Source organism: Symphodus melops (genome assembly GCF_947650265.1).
Source record: "Symphodus melops genome assembly, chromosome: 4".
NCBI classification, from domain to species: Eukaryota; Metazoa; Chordata; class Actinopteri; order Labriformes; family Labridae; genus Symphodus; species Symphodus melops.
The window spans coordinates 27,459,250-27,479,962 of NC_136694.1; the positions used below are offsets into that span (position 1 = coordinate 27,459,250).

Below are 20,713 nucleotides of genomic sequence, written 5' to 3' on the forward strand. Positions count from 1 at the left end.
TTTTGGTATCACACTTGGGGATTGGACATCTGCACGATAACCCTCAGCAAAAGAGAGGTCGTTATATCACTAGTGGCAGTGCTCTACTTGCATTTCAATGTGAGCCATCTCCATTTTAAGTATCTCTAAGTCCATTTCATCCGAGCTGCTTAGCAATTAATCAACCGACAGAGACGAGGCATGGAAATGTGTGGTCGAGATTAATGTGTGCCTTTTTCCAAGAACAGCTTTTCCTGTAGTTTTTCACCCTTGCATCTGTGAGTGGTTAAAAATACAATGGAAAAAAACCCCTCTACATGTACTACAACTGGATGACTAATATTAGCTCAAGTATTACTCACTTAGATATACAATGGCAACAGTTGGGAATACAACAATTGTACACCCTGCACGTCTACGTTCATGTTTCTTATTTCCATTAATAAAACAACAAATGTCGTTAGATGCAGTTATCTCTCTGGGGCAGATGTCGACTCATCTGACACTGAGATTTTCTAGTGTCCCTTGTGACCTGTAATAACAATAATGGGTGTAAAAGTAAATAATGCAAAGAAAGATAGATAGATAGATAGATAGATAGATAGATAGATAGATACTTTATTGATCCCGAGGGAAATTCAAGAAAGTATGTGAGTAAACAGTGAGGCTTCTGCCCAACACAGTTGAGGCTTTGAATGTTTAGGGTTGATTTTGCTTTGAAGATAGTAATCAGGACACCAAAATTGTGAGTGATGTTTTGCTCTGTTTTCTTATTCTAGTCTCTCTTAAAAGCGTTGGCACATCAAGAAGAATTCTCTATATATGAATTACATAACTGGTGGTTCTTTATAAGAAACTGCATGAATACGTTATTTCAAAGGAACATCAAAAACTAATGACAGTTTTATGTGAACTGGACGTGTCAGTGAATTAAACTATTAAAGTGAGGTGTAAGGCTGAAATGTGTAGGTAGGAAACAAATGGAAAAATGCAACTTGTGTAATTTCTAGCTTTAATATCTTGACTCTGATCGCAATCTCTTCTGATACAAGTGATTCCACAGCACTGTCGAGCTGCAGATTTGTCTGACTTCAGCGGATGCCTCGAGCAGGGAGTACACAATTACCATCCATGACAACATTACTTCCTTAGAAATTTCACGCTACCCTCGTCCTCACAGGTCTAATTCGCCATCAGTCTGCAACAACCTTGGTCTAATTGCATTTACCTGTCGAAGCAAATCCCATTTGGGAGATTCAACACACAGTCTGAATTAATCATCTTCTCTGCATTATCGCTTAATACTTGTGGCTCTTGTTATTTTTTACCGTCCAGAATATTGAGGTTATTTAAGTAAATAAATGCATAGGCTTGTATTATAATATAATATAATAATAATTATTAATTAATTAATTAATTATTAATAATAATAATTGTTTTAAACTCATTTTTTCTGCACAATAAAACAGACTGGACATAAATCATTACATGTATACACATGAACAAATAAGTGCGCAGAACACAAAGGGAGAACATGGGTGGTATCAATGAATACTTAAAGATGCTTGAAAGATGTTAATTTGACCGGTCATGCCGGCGAGGAGTCACACAGTCCCAGATTAAGATGTATTAATGTGGCAACAGCTCATTCCATCCCTATTTAGTTTACAAATTCTTCCAAACAACTGCTTAAACAAAAACAGCTCACAGTTTGAATCTATCAATCTTTCAATTTCAAAATGAATTCCCTTTTAGCAGCTAGAAAACTCATTGTTACAGACTTTGCACCACAGATAACCCTTGTTTAAGTCTTTTACTCTTTATATAGGAGACACAATCTATTTTTTTTAATGCTGTTTATAAATGCTGACATCACAAAGGGCAGTAACCCCTCCCCCAGATGGGTGATACTCCCACAGCTCATGGTAAACCATAAAGGCAGAATGCATGAAAGAGGGGCATGGTCGAACACAGCTCATTTGCATTTAAAGCTACAGACACTGAAACAGCCTGTTCTGAGCAGGGCTGAAATAGAGGGGTTTATGGGCATGATCAAATACAGGATCAGAGTGGATTTAGAAAAATAAACTTTATACATGTGTTATGGGGAGCTCTAAAACTCATTTACACTGGTTGCAAAATAGGAGAATTTTAGACCTTTAATTAAACTTACTGTCACTCAAAGTATCCCAAAATGAAGTGAAAAGATTGAATGTTAATTTATGGAGGGCAAGGAGACTGCAACATTTCTAATTGCTAATTAGCTGAGATATTTGACAAACTATTTTTTAAAAGGGTGAGTAGCTAAATAAGCTTGAATTAAAAATCAGCAGTAACATCTTCTATTTTTAAGACATTTTCAGACATAGCTGCTTATCCTTTTTTTTCACACTATAGGAAGTGACATCACATGTTGACAGCGTGGTTCAGGCACGCCTCCCTGGAAACAGGAGAGGGCATGAGATAAACGGTGGTAGATTCAGAGGCAGACGTTGGATTGGCATGGCTGTGTGCAGCTCAGCTCCACTATCTACATCCATGAGGCTGCTGTCTGGACATTTGGATTCTCTCTGCAGAGCAACACAGCCTTGATACGGAGCCAGAGTGAGCCGTGCTGTGTTTTCACAGCATGTTGCAGGGAACTGGGAGATAGAGAGGCAGTAATAAGGGGGGACAACCTTACCACACACTTGAGCGATGTTCCGTGAGCTGCTCTCTCTCTCGTTTCAGACCGACACAGACCTCTCGGACTAATGGAGGGATGCAATGATGTTATTCTTTGCTTGTCATGCTTGAATCACAGCTTCATATTTCCTTTTGTGTCAGAGACCTTATTGTCTTTGTCTGTCACTGCTGCCGGATCAACTGTGGGGTAGCGTGGCGGACAGAGCCCCCTCCTCAACCCCCCTCTCCCTTGTCTGTGCCCCTGGCTTGTTATCAATCCCCGCACGCTCGTGTCTATTTTCCTCCTTTAAGCTACCCTCCCTTCTCTGTCAGGCTCCGTCTTACTTGCTCTCCTGCTCCTTACCGTTTACTCTCTCCCTCTTTTTGCTTCTTCAAAGCGTGCTGTCTGCTGTTCTATCCAAGCTGCTTGCTATATGATCTCCTGGAAACCAGTATTCGCTGCTGCTCTGCCATCTCACAATTCCTGAGCCCTTCCAGATTTCTGTCTCTACAACGGCAAGATGTTTCCTCAAGAGGATTGATCCCCAATCACCCTTGTTCACTTCCCCCTTTCCCTCCCCTTTCTTGATCTCCTGCCCTCTGACCCTCACCCTCTTGTTCTCCACACCCATCAACCCCTTTCCTACTGACCCTTATCCTGACCCTCTTTCCCCCATAATTCATTCCACCCCCTTGACCATGTTGCCATGTGCCTGCTGGCTCCAACTTATCCTCATCTTGTTGTCCTCTGTCTTATTGACCCGGGGGGAAAACTGCCCAGCAACCTGCCTGTGCCCAGATCCTCACACTGTGGACTGCAGCGGCCGTGGGCTGACCCGTTTACCCGATGAGATCCCTTTGGACGTACGCAGGCTGTTGCTGGCCGACAACTGGATACCCCGCATCCCCTCGGACTTCTTGGTTCTGTACAGTGACTTGGTCTACCTTGACCTACGGAACAACTCCCTATCGCACATAGAACCAGGGACCCTGAGCACCTCTTCAAGGCTTGTGTTCCTTGATTTAGGGAGCAACAATCTGACTGAAATCCCTAAGGGGACATTTGGGGAGTCCCGGAGCCTGATCAAACTGCGGTTGGGTAACAACCCGTATTTGAGCATGGTGAGCGATGAGGCTTTCGTTGGCCTCACCTCTCTGAGAGAACTGGAACTGGAGCGTAATGCACTGACTACGCTAAAGGTGGGGGCACTAAGTCAGTTGCCCTCCTTGCGAGTGGTGAGGCTGGAGGGCAACCCTTGGGTGTGCAACTGCAACTTTGCCAGTCTGTTCGAATGGCTGATGGAGAACAGTCACAAGCTTCCAAACGGTAAGCAGCAAAATCAGAAGCTTCAGCTTTCAATGTGTTAACCCAAATAAAGCATATCTGAGCACAACATACAACAGTATTATGACAAACCCATTACCATAACACTGCTCTGGTCTATTTATGTTTCCCTGTAGGAGGGGAAACCCCCCTCCCTCCCTCTTGTTCCAGTTTAGACTCTTTCTTCCTCCACTCCAACAGCATGTAAGGTTTGAAAACATCAGTGTGTAAAAACAGGATGATAGCACCTCTTTGGAAGCGATATAAACAAGTCTTTGTTTTCCAATCTAAAATTAGACACCAATGAAATAGGCAGTTATGTTCCGATGTGGAAAAAGAAACGGAATAACTAATATTAAGACTTTGAGCTTGCAGTTTCTATGGTTCCATGTCTCACTGTGCATACAAGCTGAGCATTGACCTCGATCCTGCGTGGTCGTCAAATCGATCAATTTGCAGCTTCTATTTACGGTCTTAAGTCGTAAAAAAAATTATATTTTGTGAACGCTGTAAATCAGAAATGCGGAAATTGATATTTAAATTTAAATTAAACCCCTTACCAATAATATATTTTATCTATTGCCCTTTTACATGTGAATATTCAGCCACTTACTATGGATCCATCTTCCAATGTGATTCAGCCTGAAGTGTTTTGTTAGATAACATCTAGGCCAAAGTTTTGGTGTGCTTGAGTGCAAGGCAATGTGAATGTGTGCTTGCATATCAGAGCAAAGAGAAAGGAGAGCTGTTGGTAAGATCTCCTAACACGGAGCTGATTTGTCTCAGCATCTTGAGATGCTGGACTCTTGTTGCAAGACATATGTCCTTGTCCCTAATCTCTGTTGATATTGTTCATTTCAAAGTCGACCGTTTTATCCAACACACCTGTCCGGTGTCATTTAATCCTCGAGAAATCATCTTTGTTTCTTTTCTTTTTTTTTCGGAGGGAACGAGAAACATTGTAACTGAAGGTCAGCCATATGTACGGTATATTACTGCTAATGTCCTTACGAAGGACACAGACAGCCGTTATCTCATAAGTGCAAGCCAGCACGTGGGAGCCGCAGAGTGCAAAAAAAATAAACAGATCTGACAGTTCAGCCACACATGACTAGTAGCTCATGGTGAAATGAGATTGAGATCAAAGTAAGACTCGACGCTCGACATGATTTTGGATTAATCTGATATAAAAATATGGATGCCTCTCGCAGTGTTGTGGTGGTTTCAGGGTACGTTTTAAAACACATTTTCAGCTCTTACACTGAGTACATGTTCAGGTGCAGGGTGTTATGTATAACAGTGCACAGATAAGGAGTAGGAACATTTATTTCTACCACCAGTCCGAGGTTGTTTGAGGTGTGAAATGTCAACCTGTATAAACAAAAGAACAGGTGTTTTCCTTGTTTTTAAAGCAGTGGCACACATCGTCTGACTCAAGACAGGATTTTGAAAGAAAGTGAGAAACGCATCAGATAGGAAACACACAAGGCAGGCAGACCCCATAGCACATGACTAAACCATGGTAAGTCTTTTTAATTCAAAACACTTCCAGTACTTTTCTATTGGTTGAAAGAAAATGTATTTGTACTCTGGCAGGCAAAACTCTCTAGCTCAGCTCCCTAAAGAAACTGGCCGGCTGTTGCAAACTGCTGACACTTCACAAAAGCAAACTCCTAATAAACATTTAGGCCATAGTGTTCTGGGCTATTGAAAATACTTTTACTTTCTTCTGCAGGCTTTCTGCATTTGCCCCCAAAAAACCGACAAGTGTGGGCCTGTGAGGATGCAAAATTGATAAACTGGCAACAATACCATGTTCCCCTTCAGTAAGGGGCTGCAAAAGCATTAATCACGGGTTCTAAGTGTTGTCAAATGCTAGCCATAATGAATTGCATTAGCAGTGCCGGCCAGGCAGACATCAACAACAAAGAAGATGCCTAAAGCCATGCCAAGCTGCTGGCATGGTTGCCAACTGGCCCCAGTGTTCACATGGCTCAAATTGAGTTAGTAATGTGTATCTCACCTCATATTCAGCTCTTACATCTCCATCAGTGAGTGTTTTATAACCCCAGAGACCCGTCCACCACACACACACACACACACACACACACACACACACACACACACACACACACACACACACACACACACACACACACACACACACACACACACACACACACACAGAAATGTCGTCAGGAATGAACTCTGTATTGTTTATGATGCAGGAGGATTACAGTATGGGACAAAAACTTTACAGCATCAGGAATAATAATCATTTTGGTTCTTGCCTTCTTAGATAATGTTAATTATATTTATGCCAAGTCAGAGTGGACAAAAAAAATGTTACACTCATCTGAAATTATTCTCCAAAACCAGTTTTCCTCTTCCTCAAGGTATAATTTATAGACTCAAGGGAGGACAGTCCACTACTAAAATCTAGCAAATCCTAATGAATTAGTAACATTATTTTGGCTTTACTTTTTTGCTACTCCTGTACTATGAGTTTATCATCTGTGGATGTTTCTCTACTGATGGCTTGTATTGAGTACTGCAGACAAATGTGAAGTGTTGTTCAGACTACTATCGAACAATAGCAGGAGGCGGGATTATAGTGAGCTGGATTTATGAGCACAGACAGTTCACACATGCAGGCATCAAACTGCCAGACCTGATTAACATAATGACTGAGCTCTCGATCAGGAAAAATGCTATGACCTATTCCCTGGAACGCTGTTTTGAAAAGTGGTTACAGAATAACAGATGGATTCTCATTAGTCAATGAATTTGACTTGATAAGCTTTTCCGTGTGTATCAGCTTGAACAAGCGTCATCAAAGAGAGAAGATCAATTAGAGACGCAGAAATCACTTTTTTAATTTATACATCTGTTTGCTTGTTTCATGGTTGTTGTTTGATCATGGATGTTAAGTCATACAAAAATATCCAAGAAGAGCTAAGAAGTTAGATTTTTGCTGATGTGCAAAACACTAAAAAGTCCAATCTCCTTAAAAAAAACAACAGCATTCCTTTCACTTGCATTGGATAGATACTTTATTGATTCCGAGGGAAATTCAAGGCATCCAGTAGCAATATACAAGACAAGCAGGACACAAGACATTAGTTACAATACACACCCGCTGTCCCCCTCCCCTCTGTATACAATAACCCCCAATGAGTAAATTAGCCTTGGCATTGTTAAAGTAACATTCATCAAGGAGTAATGAAATAACGTTATTTGTGTTAAGCACTCCATACATAAACTCAGCTGCCAGGGGACTCTCCATCAACAATCACAAGAGATGATGTTGAGGCTGGTTGGGAATCATGGGAGTGATTTTCTCTGCGACACTGCAGCGTTTCTCTTAGGTTGGAGCTGTAGCAGCAGTGGTGAAGTGGAGCAATGTTTCAGTTGCGTGCAATTTTTCTTAACATTTTTGTCTATAAAGTAAAGTAAGATTTATTGGACAAAATAATCAACCACTTTATCGTCATAACCCCCATAACCTGGGAAATTGCAAGAGATGAGAGGAGTCAGAATTTTACCAAAGACAATTAATATTTTTTTTCAAATCACATTTTTTTTGTTTTTAAATTGTTAATGAGTACTGCATATAGGGGAAACACAAGACTATTACATTCACCCATGGGTGAATGCAACCTGCTGTAAAGTGAGTGGTCAGAAGACTAGAAACATGCTCTATCAGTAGAGTTCATTTACAATGTTTTCGCTGCCGTCAGATGGCCTACATCATCAGTCCTGCTTTACATACGTAGAACATTGATTATGTCATTGAAAGGTTTGTTAGTAAGGCAAGTGACTTTTGCAAACTAGTGTACCAGGAGAAATAACAAGTGTTGGGGGGGAAAGCCTGAAGAGTCTTTCATTAATCATTACAGGCCGTAAGTCAGAATTATTGGTTTATTAAGGAAAATATCACCAGCAGGAAATCTTTAACAAATGTAAAAATGTCCAATATAATAGAGAGAAGCTAACTGTTATTTTAGAAGTCATCCTAAGATATCTGTGGTTCCCAGTGAGATGGCCTGCATAATGTAGCAGCTGCAGAGCCCATGCTGTAAACCCAATTCCCATTCCATTTTGCACATCTTGATTTCCCTTGTGATTTCAACTTCACAAAGCAGCACTCTTTTCTGTTTGCATAACTTTGATTACTGCAGGTCAGCATGGCAAATGGGTGGAAGACGCTTCAAATTATAGGGAGTTGGAGGTTTGAATAGTAATATGTCATTGTATTGTCTCCTCCATACAACATACAACCAGACATTTTTTTTTTTTTTGGTGTGTTGATCTGAATTTTTAGCCACCAATCTACTTCATAAATGTTTAAACTGAAGGATGAGTGTAAACATGATCCACTGCTGTCTCCAGTGCTCTTGGGTTAAGGATGAACAAAGGCCATGTATAATTCAGAGTGACACAGTTCTGCGGCACATTGGCCAGGGTAATTGGAGCCAGAGCTGCCTACAGGGCAGAGGAAGCCAACTCCCATGAGAGACCGAGGCTGAAGCCTATCGAGGCTGTGCTATCAACACTAGACGTGCCCTGAACAGTTTCACTACAAAGTAGCAGTTCAGGTGACGGGGTCAAAGTCAGAATTTTCCTTCATAGTGTCTAGAGTTTCTTTCCAGAGAGTTCTTATCCCACCACAAGGCAAACACTGAAAATGTGATTCCACTGACCAGCACAACAAACCACACAAAGAACATATTCACAACATACATAATAAATAGGGCCGCTTGTTTCATGGTACTGAGGTTCCAAATCCGATGTCGGGAACATGCAAGGATTCATGGTCAGTAAGTTTAAAGGGATACTTCACCCATTTGCATGAAGCTGTGTATCATTAGAAACATGGTCGTAGTGTTGAATGGTCGTGAATCCAGCCCTCATTTTGCCCTGAGACGATAAATATGTTTTTCTTTGCCTGGAAGTTTTCTTCATTTGATGCAACATGACGCTTTTTGCATCACATGAAGAAAACTTTCAAGCAAAGAAAAACACATTTTTCTCGTGTCAGGGCAAAATGAGGGTTGGATTCATGACCATGAATCATGATCAACACTGCTACCATGTTTCTAATGATACACAGCTTCATGTAAATGGGTGAAGTATCCCTTTAACTTATACAAATCTCTAGTTACTGAAATCCAATCCAGGAGTCTGGATTTACAGCATGGGCGATGTTCTGTTTTTTTATTGTAGGACCAAGCTGCATTGACCAATTACATACCAGCAGGCTTTAGTGCATGCTATGCTGACAGCAAGGCAGGTGTAACACGCGTCTGCAGTGCAATACATGTGAACTTTACGAGAAAGGAAGTTTTGGCTGGAGATCATTTAATTAATTAATTTTATTTATTTACATAACACTTATAAAACACTTTGAGGAAGTAATGGAACACACATAAAAACAGGAAAACATACACAGAAAACACATGCAAAAAAAGGAGGCCTAAGAAAGGATGTCGAAAGGCTTACTGCAATGGAATTAGAAAGAAATGTTATCTATTGATGCAATGATTGCCGGACAGATTCCTGCATACAAAGTTTGCAGTTTTGTTGGATTAATGTGGACAAACTAATGATGTTTAGCTCTCAAAAACGACTCAGTATTGGTTTAAACAAGTATTATGTCAGTCATTTTGCTAATGCCTCTTCTGGGATGTAACCAATGTCCAGACCCATGTTTTTACTGACCCATCCATCACACCCAACCTTTGCCCTAAGCAGTTATAGACACTTGACTTTAACATCCCATCAAAGAGAAAATTAAAGACAACCTCCTAAAATCAAAGACAGGCACCGAAAATCTGGGCAACTGACCAAGCTGCCATATTCTGGAGTCATCATGGGAGTGAAGTGAGGCTGCATATGCACATACTGCCCCATATTACACTCACTTCTTGCTGCTATCTTTTACTACTCAACGGGTTTGTGATGAGAAAATATCCAATTCATTAACTCAGGCTGACAGCGTCTTTTATCTTGGCCTAATTTAATGTTTATTTAAAGTAAGGACGTGAGTGCGAGTGAACGCTGGCAAGGGAGAGCAGAGTGTAAAAAAAAAAGTGGACTGAATTACACAGTGTGATGGCATCAGCTGCTGCATGTACAGGAGCAGAGAGGGATAATCTGCCAGTATCAGAAATAAAAAAGGTGAAAAGCCAAAAGCTTTATTTCACTGGCGGTGTGCAGCACTGTGCATGATGGGTACTTTCCTCTCTGCCTGTGTGCGGCTGAGTGTGAAGCATGAATTGCTCAAACCAGCACATTTAGTTGTTTCCTCATAATGAAATGTGACAGTAGACAAACAGCATTATACTGTAGTGAAAAGGGGAAAATACGTGTACTCGTCCTCCCTTTCTAACTTGCATCCCTTGTATTTGGGAATCCGCACATTCCCATGTGTGGATACATGCTTTCATAATGAGATTTGAATATGCCTTTGGTACAGTGATGTCAGCGAGTTTCCACGCAGACGGAATCCCCTGTTGAATGATTCACTCTCGCCTCCCTGTCACATGAATGCTTGTCATTTTGTGCATTCATACGCATTCTCCACTCTATTCCTCTCCAACTCATATATACCCCCTGCCCTCTTCTCGTATGAGTCTCACATCCTTTTTCTTTCTGGTTTTATTCTTCTGGGCTCATTATGGAATCATTTCCCATCTTGTTTAATTATGTCTGCTTAATACCATCAATATCCTATGAGTACTGGACTTGACTAGAACATTCCTTTCATTGAATAACGTATGAAGGAGACAGTTTGGTGAGTCATCTCAAATGGATTGCCAAAGGAGCATCTTGAGCTAAGGTGTTGGGGAATAAATGGAAACTTTTTAAGGGACGATGTAAGGAGTGCTTGTGGGACTTTTTCAGTAACAACCCACTTACTATCCGCTTGTCACCAAACGGCAACATCCGGTCTTGAAAAATGAAGCCAATGTGGAAACTGAAATCCTGCAGTTCATCCAGTGTCTGCTTGAGGCTGGCTTCTGGAACACAGGAAGTCACGAACACACATCAGTCCAAAAAGCCTTTAATAACATTTTTTTTTTTTTCATTTTACAAAAATGAATTCAGTCAGATTATTCCTTTTACATCCTTCCTCCTGATATTGATCCCCTTTCTCGTCAAATTAACTGGACGTCTTTCCACACATTGATTTGGTTTGTTAGTCCTTCAGATTATTTATTTAGAGCTGCATCCTTCCTACCCGTCTACTTTTCTCAGTAACTTCTGTTCTTCTTAACAACCGTGATCAATTGAGCGAGCATAGCAGACCATCGCTATACATAACCTGCTAATTAGAATCAAATATTTAACACAGCGGTGTATTAAAGCATGATTAAGAACTCTTAACAGGAGCCTGCAAATGTGAGGTTGAGGTGATTCTCCTTTTCTGACTGGTGCAGAGATCAATCTTAAAGACAGTGTGGTGTTGAGGAGGAGGGGAAACACGCCTCTAATACCAGTCCATCACAGCGACGTAGATCAATCACAGCTTGGACAGCAGATAACTCGTACTCTCGTCTGGTTGTAATCGTGAATGCAATCCATCAGCTGCTTACACCAGGAATGTAACACAGCCTCTTTAGTTTAAAGCCATGATTTGTGTCACTATTGATGGCACCTTGCAGCTACACCATTTTTTGTGAGATCATCGCGGCAATTGGGTCGTTTATGAACTCTAAAATGTGCTGTTATCAGCTCTCCTATTTGAAATGCTGATATCTCCGCTCTGCCTCTCAATAAGTCTCGTCAGAAACTTGCTGAGCGCCACATAAAGCCTGTTTATGTCGTTCTTCTATCTTTCTTTCACTCAATGTCTCTGCTGGATTTTACTTGGATTTTATTGTAGTCATTTTTCTACCAGTGTGTTGACATTCTGGAAGTTCTTATCGTATGACACGAACTGTCAAAATCACCATGTGTATTTTGCATAAGCTTTTACAAATGGTTGAAGTTGTAGTTGCTGAGTATGAACATAGAGCAGTTCATTTGCAAAAAAAAAACAAAAAAAGAGGCAGAACTTGAACATCAGACTTGTTTGCATTGCCTCGTCTCTAAACCGAGGTTCCAAAATATGTTTACCCTCTAACACCAAGATTAGACCTTTTTTTCACAGCAAAGTCTGACATACTGATCAAATTATCATAATGTTTATTCTGGCAAAATACGCCAGCTCAGCTTCAGTTATTCCCTTTTTTTCATAGGATAAAATAAGCCTGTTCTCTGTCGTGGGGCTTTGAGTTTCTTCAACAACGCAGCTCAGTGAGAATCCCTTTTGACACATTCTGTGCATGTTTACAGTATTTAGATTAAATATGTAATGTAATAAAACACAAATATATGGAAGTATACAGTATTCACATGCCTTTCAGACAACTAAAAGTGTAGGCTTTGCAGAATTGTCTTGTTCACCGACTCTTTGATCACAAATGTTATAATCCTGTAACTCTTGTTGGAAGTATCATTTGAGTCACCTTAATAATGAAGACTGTAGTATTCAGGCAAGGCCAGACAGAACTGTCTCTAAGGCACAGTCCAGGTTTCTATCTGCACCATGAGTACAAATAAGAAGCATTTATCTCCTGCACAAACAGATGGGACAACACATTTATTATACAGGATTTTCAGATGTGATTTTTGTTCTTCTTTTAATAGGATGTGAGGCCTTGATACGTAAAGTTAAAATGTTTTTTACACTAACTGTTATATTGTTATACTATTTAAATACTATACTAATTCACACTAAAGCTGCTGTTAGCGAGTCAATCACGACACATTCAGTGCTGCTTTATGAAGAACCCTGTTATATAATCCACTCTCAGTTGCATTATATGCATAATATTAGACAGTAAGATGTTTCTAGGAAGGCCGACATTTGCTTGATCCTGTATTTGATCATACCTATAAACTCCTCTATTTCAGCCCTGCTCAGAACAGGCTGTTTCTGTGTCTGTAACTTTAAATATGTAAATGAGTTGTCTGACCACACCCCCTCTCTGGAAGAGCTCGGGTGACTCAGGCTTTCTCACTCCATGTCCTATTGTTTACAGTGAAAAGGCAGAACAAACACCTAGCTGTGGGAGTGTCACCCACCTGGGGGAGGGGCTACTGCCCTTTATGATGTCATGAAGGGAACATTTCCAAAAGGCCTTTTTGAGAACACATTTTCTGAAAAGTGGTGCAGGAAGAGGATCGCTTTCTCTCCTCACTGGGCTGTTTGGAGACAGAGTGGAGACACATATTAGTGTTAGAGAAACATGGAAAAGTGTATTTTGGTTTTTGTGTGACCTTTAACACAGCGTTATTTTCCCTACAAACTATTCATTTGTAAGTGGATGTTTGTTAGTTTGAAGTTGATTTACTTCCATCTAAATGTTTAACCTTCAGAATACAAAAAAAAACAACAACTTTGACAACACTATTACTGTAATGAAGTAAACACACTTAGCTTGCTTGTTAATTTCAAGGACCAACTTCTGCTGTGAGAGACTATTGAAGTAAAAAGTGAACTTCTCCAAAAGCCCCACTGAGCTGTCCAAATGTAATTTGCAAACTGAACTGATGCTTTTATAGTGTGAGCCATATGGTTTGTGATGCAACACATCTATGAGAATATAAGATTTAAAACAAAATATTTTCAGCATATAATTCCCAGATGAAATTAGTTATCTCAATGTATTCTTCTCATTAATTAAGAATGAGCAGATCAAAACAGCGCCTTCAGGGGACTTGCATTTCTCTGAGACTGGAGAGTTTGCAGCAGACTCTGAACACTCTTGAAATCATTTAATTCTTACGACTTATGTTAGACGTGGTGAATCATGCCAGGTATCCTCGTGCTCGTCTTTGGCTGCACCAGGATTGTGTGTATTGGCTTCTTATCAGCTGGGAGCTTCATTCTTGGTGATGGATTTTCATCTGACTCAGTGGATGTGATCCCATCCAAGCCTATTTGATTTTTTTCTGTGGAGCTTGTCCAGCATACACTTGTGATGTTGTTGTTGAGTCTGGTTTTAGCCTGTGTATTATCCTGACAGAAACACTACTAGCAATTTAAAAAAAACAAAAAAAAACACCTTTGATTTGTTCAAAACCAAGCAGCAATCTGCAGTGTTGGAAAATGAAGCAAATGTGGAAGAGTGAAAAACTGCATCACAAAGTAGACAAACATTTGAATGAATGACTGACAGGTGGGTTGATTGAAGCTGTTTGCCAAGAGGTGTAAGGCACACCATCCATCCATTTTCTGTCGCTTATCTGAGGCCGGGTCACGGGGGCAGCAGTCTAAGCAGAGATGCCCAGACTTCTCTCGCCCCAGACGCCTCCTCCAGCTCTTCCGGTGGGACCCAAAGGAGCTCCCAGGCCAGCCGAGACATAGTCTCCCCAGCATGTCCTGGGTCTACCCCGAAGCCTCCTCCCGGAGGGATATGCCCGGAATACCTCCCTAGGGAGGCGTTCAGGGGTCATCCAGACCAGATGCCCAAACCACCTCACCTGACTCCTCTTGATGGAGGAGTAACGGCTCTACTCCGAGCTCCTCACCCTATCTCTAAGGGTGTGCCCAGCCAAAACGAGACGAGGTGGGCTAAGAAGACAAAACAGATATGTTGCCAACTTGGATGTTTACAGGAGATGCTGCATCTTTTATATTTAGTGAAAAATATTAATATACACATTTTCTATTTTCAAAAGGAACATCTTGACTCTAATTCTTTGTCTGTTACTTGTTTGACCAAATATTAGTGGGAAACAACATTCCCTAAATGTCACTACCATCCCGTCCTTATTCATGCAAGTCTGCTCCGACCTCCAGCTAAGCAGCAACAAAGTGTGGTCAGCTGGAACGTGAGGAATATGAAGGAGAGATTCCTTCTGCATCTCATCACATCTCCCCATATCCCATGTTTCTTAACAGTGAGAAAGGTCTTTTACCCACTCTTTTGTAAAGCGCCTCGAGATAACACTTATTATGAATGGGCGCTGTACAAATAATGATTGCTTGACATGGCTTTACCATCGCTTGGCTTCGTAATGCCCCTTCAGGAACTGATGGGTAATGTCACTGAGACATTTTCCATGTTTAATAGCCTTTGATATAAACAGGTTAAATACAATATCAGGTAGGAATAATACTCACTAACAAACATTGCAGCAGCTAAAATGACATTTTCAGGTATCAACACCTGAGTTCAAAGGGTAAAAGGACATTTTAAAGATTCATTGTCTTGGTCTTCCTTTCTCATCTGCAAAAAAAAGAGGAGCAAATTATTCAAGCTTTTGAATGTGTAGCCAAAGCTTGATAAGCTGATTTCTCTGTGCCAACTATTTCCATCATCACGGTGAAACTATTAAAAACACATTAAGGTGGCCCAGTGTTGCACTGGGAGATATTTAATTTTCATCTGAAAAAAAAAAGTAAGAAAACAAAACCAAAAAAAAGCTCCATTAATGGCTGTTGAGTCATGCTTTTCTAGAAGTGGTGCTTTTCTACAAGCTGGGATATTTTTTTGGGGGAAATAATTTGGCCTTGAATAATGAATATTTATATGTGTTAATTATAAATGAAATCATGGCCAAAAGTGTTTAGATGACTTGGGATTTGAGCTCAGATTATTACAGTGCACAACGGCCCCAAATGCTCAGCACCATCTGCCACTGTTTGTAGTTGTGCTTGCTTTATTTATGCTTGTAATTACCTTATTTGAATCAATCGTTCACTCCTCATGAATATAAGCTCAGTTACAGAAAATGACCACAATGGTCTTGCCACCAGTGCTGCTTTTATTGGAAGTTTTTTGGTGAAAATGTAAATCTTGCAGACATTTTCAGAGTAACACAACCAAGTCAAACGAGACGGGATGTTCAAAGATGAACAGAAATAGATGGATGCACGAAAATAAAAATAAACCAATGTTTACCGAAGTGTTTCTCAGATAAATGCGAGTACTCAGTTTCAAATGTCGCCTTTAAAACATCAGTTTAACAAGTGAACAGCAACATAAACATGCAGTAACAAACTGCAAGATAATGTCTGCCTTGCAAAATCATGAACCCACCTCATGTTATTGACACTCCAACTCAGACATGATATGCACGATGTCTTAGTAAATAATATAAAACTTCACATTGAATGGAAACAATTCAACAGCTTGACATTTGAAAGGCATGCTCATGTGCAGGCCACATCATCTTTGTTTTTTTTTTTTTTAAAATGCAACTCGTTTCATGAAAGAATGCATCCAAACCTTGCTGAAGTTTGTATCGATACTGACATGTTTAGTCTGCTGAGGTGGACCCAAAAAAGGAATGACCACGAGGGTTCAGCCTGCTGAAACCCCCTACTGAAAAGGTCGCCCTCCATTGAACTGTGGCTTTTTCGTTAAGAGCCAGAGATTGCTCTTTTGTGACAAAATGTAACAGTGCAAGGTCTTTTACCTGCTCTTTTGTAAAGTGTTAACATGTGTCTTAGACCACTCAGCTGTCAATCAAAATGCAAATTAGCCCACACAGTCTAGAGTTATGGTCTCCAAAGCAATATTAACCATGATTTGAATTCAGACGCTTTCATTCAGATTTTTGAATACCAAGTGGTACTCCATACTTCAATATTCTAAATGTGTTTCCAGAGGCTTTAATGTAAAATAAAGATACATTTGATGATTTAACGTAATGATAGGGAATCACATGAGAAGCTTTTACATCTGCATTTAAATTATTTTATTTTTTTTTAAAAGCGGGCCATGCTGAAAATAATGCTGACTGTCCAGCCGAGTGTGTTTGGATTTGCATGTGCAGTATCCGTGGAAAGTAGCCACCCACATTGCAAGGCTCCATCTCTGCCCACCTAAAAGCTAACAACCACAGCAATATGTCTCCTTTGTCATCCAACACATTGACAATATGAAGCTATTTGTTACCTGTTATCTGGAAGGCTGTTAGAGCATGTAAATGACAGTTTAGAAATAGTGGGAATAAACCAACACAGTTGCACAGTTTGCATACAAATCACACAACATTGTAATGTCGTGCAATACATATGCCAAATTGCAATTTTACGTGCATATGATATGCCTAGCAACACATACCGACTAGTTAAGGTTAGCCTAGCAACACATACCGACTGGTTAAGGTTAGCCTAGCAACACATACTGACTGGTTAAGGTTAGACTAGCAACACATACCGACTGGTTAAGGTTAGACTAGCAACACATACCGACTGGTTAAGGTTAGACTAGCAACACATACTGACTGGTTAAGGTTAGACTAGCAACACATACCGACTGGTTAAGGTTAGCCTAGCAACACATACTGACTGGTAAAGGTTAGCCTAGCAACACATACCGACTGGTTAAGGTTAGCCTAGCAACACATACCGACTGGTTAAGGTTAGCCTAGCAACACATACCGACTGGTAAAGGTTAGCCTAGCAACACATACCGACTGGTTAAGGTTAGCCTAGCAACACATACCGACTGGTTAAGGTTAGCCTAGCAACACATACCGACTGGTTAAGGTTAGGTAACGGGATTGGTAGAGGTTAGAAAAGTTGTCTATGTGTAACCCCCTTGACTCCTCCTGACGAACGTTAGCGATTGGCGTATCATATGCACGCAAAAATGCAATTTGGTGCATACCTCACAGTTTTGCGTATGGCTGAATAAACATGTGAGAAACCCGTCGCTGTGGCGTCAGAGGACTGATGTCATCTGTAATCAGGGCTGTAAAAGAAGTCTGACTGGAGCACATGTTCCCGCTGTGAAATAGACACCGCCGTCCTGTTTGACTGAAACAATGTCTGAATCATAAACTATGTGAGAGTGGCCGAGGCAGACACGGCAAGCAGCACAAGCTGATTTATTCTACTTTCATCTCGAGATGAGTTTGGTCAAGGTGCCCCCGTCTCAGACGATGCCCCTTACCGATACATCCGTCAATGTTTCAGACGTAACCAGGAGTCATATTTAATGAGGACGAGTATTCTTGGAGGTTTACGAGGCAGCTCAAATGAAAATGATTCAGACATCTTTTATCCCCGAAACCTTGAACACAACATGCTTACAGATGGGTCTTGTTTCCAGGCAAAGGGAAGGCTACACACTTTGAAAATTTAAAATTTAGCTCACAGTCATTTCAGCAACATTAGGACAAGTCTTAAGCACAAAGCAGTAATGACTTCATTATTTACCGGACAGGAGATTGAAGATGTAACCGACTATAGTATCCCTGTGTTTCACTGTTTCTCTCTTTTTTGAGTTTCTTCCCACAGTGAAGCTGCAGTCATGGTGTGGGTGGGTGTACTGTATACACAGTGCAACTTCAGCTCATAAGTGAAGACTTCTGATTGACCTCAGAGTTATTAAATCTGCTCTCACTCTGCAGTACTTTGTTGAATTCAGATCTTTTACGACACAGCACTGAATCTGAATGGTATACGTGCAGACAAAAAAAACACAAGACACTTTTACTCTCTGCGGTGTAAAAGGAGCTGTAACATTTCTCCAGATTGTCCCCAGATGATCTCCGAGACAATGGTGGAGAAAAACTAACCGAAGTGCAAAAATATTCAGTGTCTAAAACAAATGTGAAAAAAAAAAAAAAAAAAACTTATTGGGATCGACACCAGCGTTTCCCACCAGGGAAAGTTGTCCTTCTTTAATGTAATACATAGTGAAACATTGTTTAACACTTGTCCTGCACATTACCCTGTTTCAACATACACATTTACAATGTTCTCTAATTATGTTAGATATTTAAACGGCCTCTACGACCTACAAGTCCAACTGCAAAATATGCATAAATTCATATTTAAAATCGATGGAAAGTCAGTCTAATTATACACTTTTTCTTTTGTATGTACATTCTGCTTTGTGGAGGTGGGGAAAAAAAACTGTGTAAAAATCGAGATTCTTATTTTCTGAGATTTTAGATGGATTCATAACTTCTGAAAATGGATGTATAACTGCTAAGCGCTAAGGTCATCTCTTTCACTCAGCAAAATGCCAAATGGAGCAGAAAGAAATTCAGCCAAACTCACAGATGACTGGAGTCGATCCTGAAGTATGTACTAATTCAAAAAAAGAATTTGAATGATAATTCCAGAATTGCTTGGAATCAAATCGTGACCCCAAGAATCTAAATCACTAGACACCCAACATTTCTCTGCCCTACTGCTTTGAAATGAGGCAGTTATTCTGTCTGCATAACCTGATGCATTTCAGGCACTGCTGTGTGAATACATGTATCTTTAAACCCCTAAAAAGTAACATGATTTACTTACTGTGACATTGGTCGAGTAAGTCTGTCTAATCTTATTTCCAATTTCTATGCAGGCGTGGAAGGCATGGAGTGCTCTCTCCCCATGGACGGCAGACGAGTATCCCTGACCCAGCTCTCTAAGGACAGCTTCCGCGAGTGCCAGGCCACCTTGACTCTAACGGACCTGCTCATCATCATTTTCTCTGGCATCTCGGTGTCTGTGGTGGCCATCATGACCAGCTTTTTCCTGGCGTCAACTGTTCATTGCTTCCAGCGCTGGAGTAAAGGCACCAAGGGGGATGAGGAGGAGAGTGAGGAGTGAGAGAGGGGATTACGTTTTCTTTTTTTTCTTTTTTTCTTTAAGGGCCAGCATGGTCCCGGTACTTCAAACAATGAGAGGACACCACAGACAGTGTGTGATACATGCTGCTTCCTCCCTGGTGAATATCCAGTCCGGTTCAATGGGAGGATCTCGCCCTGGTACGGGTGCAGCTGCTGTATTAGCACGAGGACGTGAAATATGGCAACCAAGGACATTCCCAAGGAATGAGCCAAAGCCCCATTAAAAAAAATAGCGAGTGTACTGCTCCACATAAAAATTATATTATAGAGATCCTGTTTCTGGCTGTGGGAGCCTTGTGTCATATTTATGGCTACAAGCTCTGGCTTGATGTCGTAGGCCTACACAGATATAGTTAGACTAACAATGAAAAAATATATTCAAAGAAAACAATTTATAGAAAAGTCTTTGTCTTAGACAAGCTGTTACACATATAATAACTTAAAACTATGGAGTCTGAAATCATGTTAGGAGATACATGTTTGGAACATTTTCATAGGTGCTTGATCTGTTTAGGACAGACAGCTAAATCTCATCAAAAAAAAAAGAAAGATATCCCATCGACCAATGACCTCAGTGTGCAACTGCCTCCAACATGACAACGCTGGCATATCCTGCCATTTACAGTGTCTATCATGGTCAGCATCTCTCACCAACATTCAGAAGTGTTGCACATGCCAGAAAAGGCAAATACTGTTGTTGCTTCTGCGTGTAAAATTAGACAGTAGCAGAGGTTTAGGTGTAACAAGAAGGAGTTGGACAATTGCGAGATGGTAGGTAGCTAACAAACTGTAGGCAGGAAGTTCCCAGTGGGTCGACACAATCTCACAGCAGTATACTCATTATATAATCATGCATTTATGTACAAACGAAAACAATGTACCCTTAAATGAACATTATGAATCAAAAAAATGATGTACTGAATATTAATTAGATTGAGAACTGTGAAGTGTATAGAAAGAGATCCAAAAACAGTATAATCTTGAAAATTACCACAAATATGGTATTAACATAGAGTAGAACTATTGTGTCAAATAATGCACTTTATACGGTGACGCCGATTATGGCATCGCCCTAATTTCACTATGTAGACCGGTTTTGTCCTTATCTGC

General features: G+C 40.5%; 1 protein-coding gene across 1 annotated transcript; it reads left to right on the forward strand.

Moving 5' to 3' along the window:
• Nucleotides 1–3,097: 3,097 nt before the first annotated feature.
• Nucleotides 3,098–20,152, forward strand: lrrc38b (leucine rich repeat containing 38b). Its single transcript, XM_079341779.1, has 2 exons — nt 3,098–3,970; nt 19,336–20,152. The coding sequence occupies exons 1-2, from the start codon at nt 3,343–3,345 to the stop codon at nt 19,581–19,583; spliced, it is 876 nt and encodes a 291-aa protein (XP_079197905.1). The 5' UTR covers nt 3,098–3,342; the 3' UTR covers nt 19,584–20,152.
• The last annotated feature ends 561 nt before the right edge of the window (nt 20,153–20,713 follow it).

Excerpts from the sequence above, each read along its gene's own strand:
- lrrc38b (XM_079341779.1), top strand. The coding sequence starts at position 3,343 with ATGTTGCCATGTGCCTGCTGGCTCCAACTTATCCTCATCTTGTTGTCC. Across the intron at positions 3,971-19,335 it reads CAGTCACAAGCTTCCAAACG|GCGTGGAAGGCATGGAGTGC; the intron begins GTAAGCAGCAAA and ends ATTTCTATGCAG.